Source organism: Dendropsophus ebraccatus, chromosome 1, assembly GCF_027789765.1.
Source record: "Dendropsophus ebraccatus isolate aDenEbr1 chromosome 1, aDenEbr1.pat, whole genome shotgun sequence".
NCBI lineage: Eukaryota > Metazoa > Chordata > Amphibia > Anura > Hylidae > Dendropsophus > Dendropsophus ebraccatus.
The window spans coordinates 117,847,892-117,860,777 of record NC_091454.1 but is presented as its reverse complement, the minus strand read 5'-3'; the positions used below and the strand labels follow the sequence as shown (position 1 = coordinate 117,860,777).

At 41.3% G+C, this 12,886-nt stretch overlaps 1 protein-coding gene across 1 annotated transcript in view; it reads right to left on the bottom strand.

Moving 5' to 3' along the window:
• Positions 1 to 9,953: 9,953 nt before the first annotated feature.
• Positions 9,954 to 12,886, bottom strand: part of LOC138797323 (chloride anion exchanger-like) — a 44,671-nt gene continuing 41,738 nt past the window's right edge. The window contains exon 21 of the mRNA XM_069977323.1: positions 9,954 to 11,425. Coding sequence (XP_069833424.1) covers positions 11,402 to 11,425 — 24 coding nt within the window. The 3' untranslated portion in view covers positions 9,954 to 11,401. The remainder of the gene's footprint in view (positions 11,426 to 12,886) is intronic.

Sequence of the window (12,886 nt, the reverse complement as noted above, 5' to 3'; positions counted from 1 at the left end):
GAAACTAGGATTGTGTTAAAACGTAAAAAATGTGCAAATCTTTCCATTATAAATTTGTCCTGTCAGTTCAATGCCTGGTTTTGGTTTTAAAAAAAAAAAAAGACTGACCTGATGGAAATAAGTGCTTTAAGTGCTGCTCAACTATATTCAGCTCATAGAAGGGAGAAATGGAGTTGTTGCAAGTGAATGGCTGCACAAACAATCTCTGATTATTTATTGTATTCTTGGTAGCCCATCTCCTGTTTCTCTAGGGAAATAAGCTGCTGTCAATGAATTTTCTGACTGCAGAAATAATGTGGTCAGTTAATAAATGAGCATTTGCTCATTTGTCAGCTGGTCGCAGGATCTTTTAACTGATGCAATCATAGTTTGTGTTTTCAGCCAATAATGGCCTTATGTACAAGGGTCTTAACTGGTTATTAAAGGGGTTATCCAGAACTACAAATACATGGCCACTTTCCCCCTACTGTTGTCTCCAGTTTGGGTGGTGTTTTGAAACTCAGTTCCATTGAAGTAAATGGAGCTTAATTGCAAACCACACCTGACCTGAAGACAACAGTAGGGGGAAAAGTGGCCATGTTTTTGTAGCGCTGGATAACCCCTTTAAGCACCGTCATCTACTTTTTCCCCTCAGCAGTAGGCTGCTATATTAGTAATTGTTGCTTGCTGCATCAAAGATCAAAGATTACAAAGATCTCTTAGGCGCTGTACATTGCCACTTTTCCTTTAAAAAAAAAAATAGTGCCAAAGCAAGTCTACTGGATAGATAAATTAAAAAATATATATAGATATAGAAATATATATACAGTAATGGCACAAGCACGGAGATAAAGGATCACCGAAGCACTCACCGGTTTGTAGTAGTCTTCAAGAGTTTATTACATAAACATCACAGGGAGGGGAGATGGTGAGTAAGGTGCGGGAGCGTCTCTGCAAACAACGTTTCACGCCGAAGCGCTTTGTCAAGTTCAGAGTACGTCACTACCGGGGTAGGTGTGTCTTATATACAAACAGTGTACATGAATGAGTCTTGAAACACAAAAAACAAGTGATTAGAGAAAAAACAAATATATATATATCTTACAAGAAAACGCTCCAATCATTCCTTTCGTTGAGCCCCCCAGGGCCAGTAGCGTCTAACTTAGCGATCCATAGAGCTTCATGCCTAAGTAACCTTTGATGCCTATCGCCTCCCCTTACATGTGGCTCAATACGTTCTAGGCCTAAGAAGCGAAGGCATTTGGTGTTCCCTGCATGGACCTTATTCACATGGTCAATGAGCCGTGGGACTCCTTTACCCGTTCTAATAGAGTATGCATGTTCCTTATATCGTGTCCACATTGGTCTCTTAGTTTTGCCGATGTAGAACCGATTGCATGGGCATATGATGGCATAAACAGTGAAGGGGGTTCTACATGTGATAAGGTTATCAATCTGGCAATCTACACCGTTGAGTTTAACGTAGTCAGTGGGAATGAGTTGGGAGCAGTAATTACATGTACCACAGCGTTTATTACCCTTTATAGTGCTATGACTTAACCAATCGTTGCGCACTCTTTTTTGGGACATGTTCACATTAAGAACATCACCGATGGTGCGATTCTTACGATAGGTAATAAGTGGGCCTAATGCAGCTACCTCTAAGTTCTTCGTCCTGTTCAAGCAAATGCCAATGCTTGTGTATGCTATTGGCAATAATATTATTTAACGGGGAGTTCTGGAATGCGAAGGTGAATCTATTAGTTTCTTTATCGGGACTGGACTTTGGTACAAGTAAATCGGCTCTAGAGAGTGTATTGGCTCTTTCCCTGGCTGTAGATACAATATTACGGGGATAGTTCCTTGCCAGTAATCTCTGTTGGAGGGCATCGGCTTGCTTAGAAAAGGACTCATCAGTACTATTGATTCTCTTAAGGCGGACCATCTGACTGTAGGGGATTGAGTTTTTTACTCGGGTGGGATGCGAGCTCCCGTAATGGAGTAGAGCATCACAAGCAGTTTTCTTTCTAAAAACCGAGGTTTCTAATCTGCCATTGGTAGCTTGTACCTGGACATCTAGGAAATCCAGAGAGGTACCTCCTATGGTGTATGTGAAATACATGTTAACCCCGTTGTTGACGTTCAGGTAATTAACAAAATCAGTGAAACTGTCGTGGCTGCCATCCCACACAACGAAGACATCGTCGACATAACGAAAGTATGCTCTGATGCCTCCGATGTGTGGGTTATGGGCACTAAATACCAGATCATTTTCTAGCTTAGCTAAAAATAAATTAGCGTATGTGCAGGAGACCGGCGTACCCATCGCGGTGCCGACCTCCTGCACATACCACTGATCATCAAACAGAAATACGTTGTTACGTATTGAGCCACATGTAAGGGGAGGCGATAGGCATCAAAGGTTACTTAGGCATGAAGCTCTATGGATCGCTAAGTTAGACGCTACTGGCCCTGGGGGGCTCAACGAAAGGAATGATTGGAGCGTTTTCTTGTAAGATATATATATATTTGTTTTTTCTCTAATCACTTGTTTTTTGTGTTTCAAGACTCATTCATGTACACTGTTTGTATATAAGACACACCTACCCCGGTAGTGACGTACTCTGAACTTGACAAAGCGCTTCGGCGTGAAACGTTGTTTGCAGAGACGCTCCCGCACCTTACTCACCATCTCCCCTCCCTGTGATGTTTATGTAATAAACTCTTGAAGACTACTACAAACCGGTGAGTGCTTCGGTGATCCTTTATCTCCGTGCTTGTGCCATTACATTTCTGTGTTTCCTGCCGCAGCACCCCGGTATTAGTCTGACACATTTGTTGTGGACGTCTATCCATTGTGCCTCACCTGCATTCATTACCCTTACACACCGAGAGTGCGGGCACTACGTTCTCCTTGTTTGATTCATATATACAGTAATACCTTGGTTTTCGAACGCTTTGGAACTCGAACTTCTTGGTATTCGAACGAAAATTTACCCAGAAGTAGTGTTTGGAATTCGAACTTGGTTCTCGAACGTTTTTCGAATGTTTTTGCGAGCGTGGATGGTGGGTTGTACCTGGCGAGTTAAGCAGTGGTGAGGCTTCACATACAGTACAGTGCTGTATAAGATTGCTGGAGTGCATATACAGTGCAGTAGTAGTACAGGCAGTGCACCACCATCTCCCATACATTATTGCTTGGATGGGGGGGACACTATACAGTAAAGGATGGGTGAGGAGCTGGTGACTACTGTACTATAATTGCTGGTTCTGATGAACATTTCTTATGTTTAATGTCCTGTATAGTACTGTACTGTAGTGATTATACTGAGCACTTATCACTGTAATAAATGAGTATTGTAGGTAATTATTGGTGGCTGCTGGAACCAATTAATCGCATTTACATTATTTCCTATGGGAAGACACTGCTCGGTTTTCAAACTGCTTGGTTCTCAAACTGTCTTCCGGAACCAATTAAGTTCGAGAACCGAGGTAACACTGTGTATGTGTATATATATATATATATATATATATATATATATTATACACACTCATATACTCACCGGCCACTTTATTAGGTACACCATGCTAGTAACGGGTTGGACCCCCTTTTGCCTTCAGAACTGCCTCAATCCTTTGTAGCATAGATTCAACAAGGTGCTGGAAGCATTCCTCAGAGATTTTGGTCCATATTGACATGATGGCATCACACAGTTGCCGCAGATTTGTCGGCTGCACATCCATGATGCGAATCTCCCGTTCCACCACATCCCAAAGATGCTCTATTGGATTGAGATCTGGTGACTGTGGAGGCCATTTGAGTACAGTGAACTCATTGTCATGTTCAAGAAACCAGTCTGAGATGATTGTAGCTTTATGACATGGTGCATTATCCTGCTGAAAGTAGCCATCAGATGTTGGGTACATTGTGGTCATAAAGGGATGGACATGGTCAGCAACAATACTCAGGTAGGCTGTGGCATTGCAACGATGCTCAATTGGTACCAAGGGGCCCAAAGAGTGCCAAGAAAATATTCCCCACACCATGACACCACCACCACCAGCCTGAACCGTTGATACAAGGCAGGATGGATCCATGCTTTCATGTTGTTGACGCCAAATTCTGACCCTACCATCCGAATGTCGCAGCAGAAATCGAGACTCGTCAGACCAGGCAACGTTTTTCCAATCTTCTACTGTCCAATTTTGATGAGCTTGTGCAAATTGTAGCCTCAGTTTCCTGTTCTTAGCTGAAAGGAGTGGCACCCGGTGTGGTCTTCTGCTGCTGTAGCCCATCTGCCTCAAAGTTGGACGTACTGTGCGTTCAGAGATGCTCTTCTGCCTACCTTGGTTGTAACGGTTGGCTATTTGAGTCACTGTTTCCTTTCTATCAGCTCGAACCAGTCTGCCCATTCTCCTCTGACCTCTGGCATCAACAAGGCATTTCCGCCCACAGAACTGCCGCTCACTGGATGTTTTTTCTTTTTCGGACCATTCTCTGTAAACCCTAGAGATGGTTGTGCGTGAAAATCCTAGTAGATCAGCAGTTTCTGAAATACTCAGACCAGCCCTTCTGGCACCAACAACCATGCCACGTTCAAAGGCACTCAAATCACCTTTCTTCCCCATACTGATGCTCGGTTTGAACTGCAGGAGATTGTCTTGACCATGTCTACATGCCTAAATGCACTGAGTTGCCGCCATGTGATTGGCTGATTAGAAATTAAGTGGTAACGTGCAGTTGGACAGGTGTACCTAATAAAGTGGCCGGTGAGAGTGTTTGTGTGTATATATATATATATATATATATATATATATATATATATATATATATATATATATATATATATATTATAAATAAATACCTTGTGCCTTTCATATATGTCTGCGCTTCCAGAAGGTAAAAAAAAAAAAGTCTTCTATTTTCCAGTGTAAAGTGTCAGAGAGGATTTACCAAGCTCCTGATATTCAGCAAGCTTGAAAGCCTCCTTGCTCTCCCCTCCTATACCTGATCGACAGTCATCTTCAAGCAGAGATAGGGCTGGGAGGAAAGTGAGCAGGTGAGTGATAGAAAATTAAGGACTTTGTAGCTCTCCTGTAAAATCTCTAAAGTGTTTCCAAGGGCAACAAAATACCCTACAACATGATTCTGCGAATACCATTCTTTATGGTTGGGATAGTGTTTTTCAGCTTATAAGCCTTTCTTGTTTTGCTCCATACATACCATAGTCACTATGGCCAAACAGCTCTATTTTTGTTTCATCAGACAAGAGGACATTTCTTAGAAAACATCTTTATCTCTGTGCTGTTGCAAACTAATTTGCCTTTCCTATGGTGGTTTTGGAGTAGTAGCTTCTTCCTTGCTGCTTGGCCTCTCAATTGTTACTGTTGATATAGATACTTCTGTACATCTTTCCTCTAGGTCTTCATCTTCCAGCATTGATTTTTTTAATGTACGTCTCTAGGCAACAGAACACACCCCCATCCTCCATGGTATGATGGCTATGTGGTCCCATAGTGTTTTAAACTTGCATAATATCAACTGAAAAGATGCATGTGGTGCCATCAGGCATTTGTAAACTATCCCCATTGATGTAACGGACTTGTGGAGGTTCATCTTTTTTTTTTTTTCCTGATGTGTGATTTTTGATTTTCTGTTTATGTCAAGCAAGAGTATAGCAGGCTTTAAAATACCGCCACAGGTACACCTCTAAATACTGTGCATGTCTATTAGCCTTTAACTTATTTTAAGATACAGTGTATTTGTAAAATATGTGTATGTAAATTTCTGACACATTTGGGATTTAGATTTAGGAAATTACTTGTTAAGGGTAGCTTCACGTCCTGTATCGCAGCAGATCTTGTTTGCGATCATTTATTGTTAAATAAACTAAATTGCTAAAAATAGCTTTGTCTGATAGGACCAGTGTGATACTTTTAGCTAAGCGTGGGATAGCCACCAAGGGATTGAAGACTTTTTTTTTTTTTTTTTTTGTTCCCCAACAAGTGTAGAACAAATTTAGAGTAGCTTCACACGTACCGTATCGCAATGGATTTTCTGGTGTGGATCTACAGCAGATTTGACTAAATGAATGAACACAGCATTAAATCCGCACTGTCAAATCTGCTGCGGATCAAATCTGCTGGGGAACAAAAAAAAGTCTTCAATCCCCTTGGTGGCTCAGTGATCAAATGCACTACTTACTGGCAGCACCATACCTGTTCCCCTGTCTGCAAATTGCAGGTAGATTTAAAGGTACTGTATTTAAACATGACTAGCTAAAAGTATCACACTGGTCATTTAGGGTCCTATTAGACAAAGCTATTTTTAACAATAAACTATCGCAAACAAGATTTGTCGTTTATCGTTAAACTAAAATCATTCACCATATTGCACAGAATTATAGTCGTTTGTTGTGATTGTTACTACGATAGTTTACTTCATCTAATCCCAGCAAAAAAAGGAACGATGTGGTATTACACAGAATGATTAGTGAACAAATGCGGAATTAAAGTGAATAATCAATAAACGATTAACCATGATTTTAGGGTCAGATCTAAATCAACGACACATGAACAATTTTTTGATTGTTGCCTCTTATTACACAGGACGATTATTGTTTAAATTTGATATAACTATTTTCTGCACCATAATCATCCCGTGTAAAAGGGTCCTTAGTTAGGCCTAGTCTTCTAAAATAATTCCTTGAAGGGGAACTCCAGGTAGAGTTTAAAAAATTAAATAAACCTACTGCAGAAGCATACAGTATTGCTTACCTGTCTAACACAGTTTTTTAACTACCAAAAATCTATTTGTTTTGGGGGTCTTTGTTCTGTATTTTGTGGATGTACTTCCTGGTTGAGCAGTTGTACACAATACTACAGGCTCCAGAATGCAATGCTTTCCCTCAGCTGTTCATCACAGTCCTCCACCCTGCCCGTTCCCCACCCAAATCTGTTGCTGAACATCTAGGCTGTGTTCACACATTGCAGTTTCATTGTGTTACTGAATTATTTGCAGTATTTTATATAATTTCATGGTGGTCCCGACCACACAGCACACTGTATTCTCTACCTGTAACACCACACAGCACACTGTATTCTCTACCTGTAACACCACACAGCACGCGGTATTCTCTACCTGTAACGCAGATATTGGAATAGAATTTTTTGAATTTCATTTAAAAAAAATTTCTTTTCATCTCCACGCACATTTAGTGATCAAGCATCTTTTATCTTTGAAGTTGAGCCTACAATAAGGACCTTATCCGATATTACCTTACATTGGATATACTGTGTATGCCTTGTTTTTTCTCCAGGTGGGATTGGTATTGCCGGATCTGATCCTCTCTGCCATTTAGCAAAAATACTGTGTGTGAACATAGCCTTAAAAATGATACAATAATGAGAAAAAAAACATCTATTTAATTTCCATCAGGGGATTCAAACCAGAGAATGAACTGCTGTCAGGTCTCCAGACAGGTGAATTACCCCTAGACCACAGCTCCAACACATTAGGGAGGAGAGATTCTTTCAGAGATAACCTGCCTACAGAGGACTGATCTGCAATCTGACAGCTGAGCAAGCAGGAGGCCGGGCAGCATTGATTATTCATGAAGAGGGAGGAGGATGCATGACAAGTGTGGCACGAACAACTGCTCTGTGACAGTAGGAGACATAAGATTGTACATAATACACTGCACGGAAAATTACCAAAAAGGCACCATGCTTACTGGGGGACTGCCAGCTACAGCACACTGTCAACACCTTAGGTAGTGCCCGGGAGCTGACGGATTCCCTTTAAGAGCAGATAACTCTTCAATTCCTCGCCTTTTGCTCAGTGTGCATGAGCCCTTAGGCCCAGTTCACACTGAGCAAAAACCGCAGCGGAGCTCTCGCCATTCTCAGTGTCATGCAGTGGGTGAATGGCGAGGAAGCGGGCACGTGCACGGTTCGCGGTTTTTGCTCAGTGTGAACCCGACCTTACAGAGTGATATAGGGACAGAGAGGATAGGAATGGTGGAAATTGGCTGATTGAAAAATTTTTTTAATTGTTTTCCGATTTTTGAAACTTTTACAACAACATGCTTTAAAAAATTCTCCCTTCTGTAATAGTCTCAGTATTGTAGCTACTATAGTTTTAGCTTTTTTAATTAAATTTGTTAAGATTCGTTTTGTGAATCTTAACGAGTTTGACCGAAAATTTATGAAGTTCGCAAACCAAATTTCCAGCTGCCTCGCTCATCTCTAATGGAAACTTCTAATTGCTTATGCCAATCCTATTTACAATAAGGCTCCCTACGCTAAATAAACCCTGTGCATATTGTGCAACAAAAAAGAATTACAAAAGGTTTCATCTGTATTAGGGTATGTGCACACTGCGGAATCCGGGCAGATTACCGACCACAGATTCTGCCACCCCCCACGCATTTCCGCCCGTGCCATAGAGTCCATTCTATGCATAGGCAGATTTCGTTGGCCCCCAAAAGAATGAACAGCTTCATTCTTTCGGTGGACGGTCGGAATCCGCCTGCACATAGAATGTAGTCTATGGCACAGGTGGAGATGCGAGCGGTGGGTGATCCACTTGGATTCCATAGAATGTTGTTTATGTCATTGCCTGCATTACAGTTATTTATTAGCCAAATCACAATCTATATCTTGGGAGATATTAGTGATGAAAAAAAGGTCAAATATCTGAAAAGAATTACTTTATGTTTTGGAATTTATTAGAAAAAGAATTCTCTATTGTTCTCATGTTCCTGGTTAAAGTGATCAATAAACTTTGCCAGTTTAACATTGTTTCATTGATTTTCTACACATGGATGTCACTACTTTGTGCATTACCCAGGTAGGATAATGGGTCATGGCTTGGAAATAAGACTGCATATTTAAAAAATCTTTGTGTAGAAGGTAGCCTTTATAAAGATAAACTAACTTTAATTTAATTGGTAGTCCATCTGCTATGGGAGGAAAAAACGGCACTGTCAACACACAACCCACTTGTGTTTAATGTAAGACTAATAGTGTTAAAGTTACAATTATTGTGTAACCACAACATTTCTGGCTGACCAAGGCATTGACTTCATAAAACCTCGGAAAGTGTCCTGTGGTATCTTGCATCAAGATGTTTGTAGCAGATTCTTTAAAAGGAGAGTGCCAGAGAATGTTTTGGTAAAAATTTTTCACTTTATTGAATTTAATAGTAAAAACAGAGAAAGAACGGTGACAAAAGAAAAACTGTTTGTGAACAACTAATAAAAAACGCCTGCTGTTTGCAAAAGACGTCCGATAATAATGATCATGTTTATTATTGTGCCGCCTGCGGCAAAAACGTCTGTTATTCAATGCATTGTGTGCATTGGACGTCTGTCTTTCAATTGACTTCAATGCATTGCCAATGCAGTAAAACTGACTTTTTTTTAATATGAAAATCGTCCGCCTTTTCAATATTTTTGATGTTATGTGAACATGAGTTTTGTAACTTGTATGGTAGGGCCTGACATGCTAGATGCTAGGACTGATCCCACTGAAAACCATACAATTGATCCTTATATCAGTTTCCATCTGGCATTTTCTACCTAACTGGAGGGAAACTGGTATATGGGAATGAACCCTTAGAAACCAAGTTACCACCTTGAACTGTCATGTTTCTGCATCTATTCCTGAACAAACTTTGCATAGTGTTGCAGGGCACATTATCCTGCTGAAAGAGCAATACAGTGGTACCTTGGTTTAAGAGTAACTTGGTTTAAGAGTGTTTTGGTTTAAGAGCTCACAGTTTTTCAAAATTGTGACTTGGTTTAAGAGCTCCCTGTGCTGGGTGGGGGCGCGAGTAGGGGAGGGGCATGGTCTGCATAGCAGGGTCTACAGCCCTGTACTCTGACCCAGGAAGTCTCCCTCACCTTCCAAATCATAGCAGATCCACTCCAGGCTGGGGCTTACATCAGGGGACAGGACTGTGAAGGTAATCTCTCCATAGCTATTACCCCTCTCTCCCCGGACAGAGAGCGCTGCATGTATGTGCCCACATCTGCCCTGCTCATGCCTTCATGCTCCCTGCAGTCTCTGTCAGCCCTTGTGTTTCCCATCCTCTCCATTACTGTACAGTAACTTATAATATCACATATTCTGCTCTTTCTGAATGTTTGTTTCATTTGTTTTACATGTTTTTCAGAATAATAAATCATTATTTTGGGGGTGTGGAACCAATTGTCTGCGTTTCTATGATTTCTTATGAGAAAATTTGCTTTGGTTTAAGAGTGGATTTGGATTACAAGCACGGTCCCGGAACCAATAATGCTCGTATTCCAAGGCACCACTGTACTTCTACTTTACTGTTTAGGTAGGTAGTAGTCTTGAATGGCAGGCACTAAGACCTTACACCCATGTTCCAGGCACGGTCTGTAAATACAGACAATGTGCTGCTGAGCAGAGAAAGGAGCTCCTGGCATCATCATTCATGATGATGCCTGAAGCCCTGAATCAATTTAAATCTTCGTGCTACTGTACTGACACAGCTTCGCAGGAGTTCTATGTCTACAGCACATAATCTGTATTTACGGACCATGCACGGAACGTGGGAATGATAATCTTGATTGACCTCTTTACATAGTGCGTCCTGGTTCTTTCTCTTTAGCACAGTGCTTAACAGCAGGACAGGAAAAGTTCACAGTGCAGGTAGGTATAATACACTCCCCAATAGACCGGGTCCATGTAATATCTATAAAAGAGTTTAACAAAGGCAGTGATCGGAAGTGAAATGTGCCATTTGATTATAGCAATGCAACATTTCAGCTATAACAAACCTTTTTTTTTTTTTTTGCTACAGTTTACTTTCTGTACATTATCCATCACCTACCCATCTAAATGTTATTTAATGTGTCATTATATATATTTACATGATTACATAATTGCTTACACCATCATTACTGTATGGCTGCATTAATATAATACATTTACCTTTCATGTTCAGCCACATGCTATACATATATAATTCATAATAAACATAAAAATACAGGTAAGAGTTGTCCTTTCAGTTGTTTGGCATTATGTTAGTGTCCTATATTGGTAATAGAAGGTAGCCATTACATTAGCCTTAGGGTTGGCATGTAGAATCTGCACTATTAAATTACATGACTAAACTGCTCCTCCTCCTCCATAGACTTCATGTTAGTACACGGCCTAGGAATGCCGCTGTGTGGGTCCAGTCCAGGTTGCAGATGCAAGAGTTGTGGAATGACAGATACAAATAGAAACAATCCTTTTTTTTCTTTACAATAAAATGTGCTCATCAGTAAGCGAAGTTACATCACAGACTGCTTTCTATGTAGACCTGTTTACTTCACGCATTTATTACATACAGAAATCATTCACATGTGGAGCCCTTTAAGAAGGTAATGTGCTGAGCGGCTTCCTGTGATTACAGCTTCACCCCAGTCTGAATCTGTAAAAAAGACATTAAGAACTTTACATGTCTAATATCGGCTCATATAGTTATTGTGCTTCCCAAGGCTGTGTTCACACACAAGCAGTAACGCAGTGAAAATGCTATGTAAATGCATCAGTTAATTGCAGTAACTAAACATTTAATTGCCATCCAGCCGCATGTAGTCAGCTAGTAACTACATTTGGGTCACTTCTGAGTATATACACGTTTGGGCTGGGACGCAAAGCCATAGCCATAGCACTCCATGCTTTGGGTCTAAGTAAAACATGTATATGTTCGGGACATAAAAAAGCAGGATTCGTGCCTCTCCATGAATAGATAGCCCAACGTTACATATTGACTTTTTGTCGACACATCTGTCCCTCAGAAGGCACATTTGGGGTGTGTACCCCTAATCTCAAAAGGAAAATCTACATGGCAACAAAGCCAATAGCTACTGATCAAAGTCTGCATGTAATTTTTTCTATAACATGCCTAACTGGCAGTTGTTGAGACCTCTTGCTATCACCTTTAGGATGAGTTCACACAATTGGGGTTTTCATTGCAGTTAATAAATACAAAGCCAGAAAAAGTAAGGGGGGATTTATCAAACTGGTGTAGAATAGAATTGGCTCAGTTGCCCCTAGCAACCAATCAGATTCCACCTTTCATTCCTCACAGATTCTTTGAAAAATGAAAGGTGGAATCTGGTTACTAGGGGCAACTAAGACAATTCTACTTTACACCAGTTTAATAAATCGCCCCCTATGTGGGAGATTGATCAAACCAAGGTATACATTTATTTTTTAGCCTGCTTTTTGGGGTTAATTGGGGCACAAATATCGAGAAATGCCCCCTCTACACCTATATAGCGCACAGGACTAGCAGACTTGAGAAAAAGCGCACTTTTTGTGCACTGGGTGTCCTTGCACAAACAAAATGAGCTTTTTTCGACGTTGCGCTAGGCACAGACACTGATAAATGTGCCCCTGAGACGTCTCCAATTTCAAATCCGGTCCTTTCTTAAAGGGGTTATCCAGCGCTACAAAAACATGGCCACTTTTCCCCCTACTGTTGTCTCCAGTTCAGGTGTGGTTTGCAATTAAGCTCGATTTACTTCAATGGAACTGAGTTTCAAAACCCCACCCAATCTGGAGACAACAGTAAGGGGAAAGTGGCCATTAGGGATGGTCTGAACCGAGTTCGGTTCGTACGAACCCGAACCCTCGGTAATGATTCCCGCTGTCCGCCCGCTCCGTGCAGCGGGCGGATCCAGCGGGAGGAACGCCTGGGAAACTGGGATACAGCCATAGCCATAGGCTGTATCCCAGTTTTCCAGGCGTTTCTCCCACTGTATCCGCCCACTCCACGGAGCGGGCAGACAGCGGGAGTCTGCTGCCGAGCGTTCGGGTTCATACGAACCCGAACCTCGGCAGGTTCGGACCATCCCTAGTGGCCATGTTTTTGTAGCGCTGGATG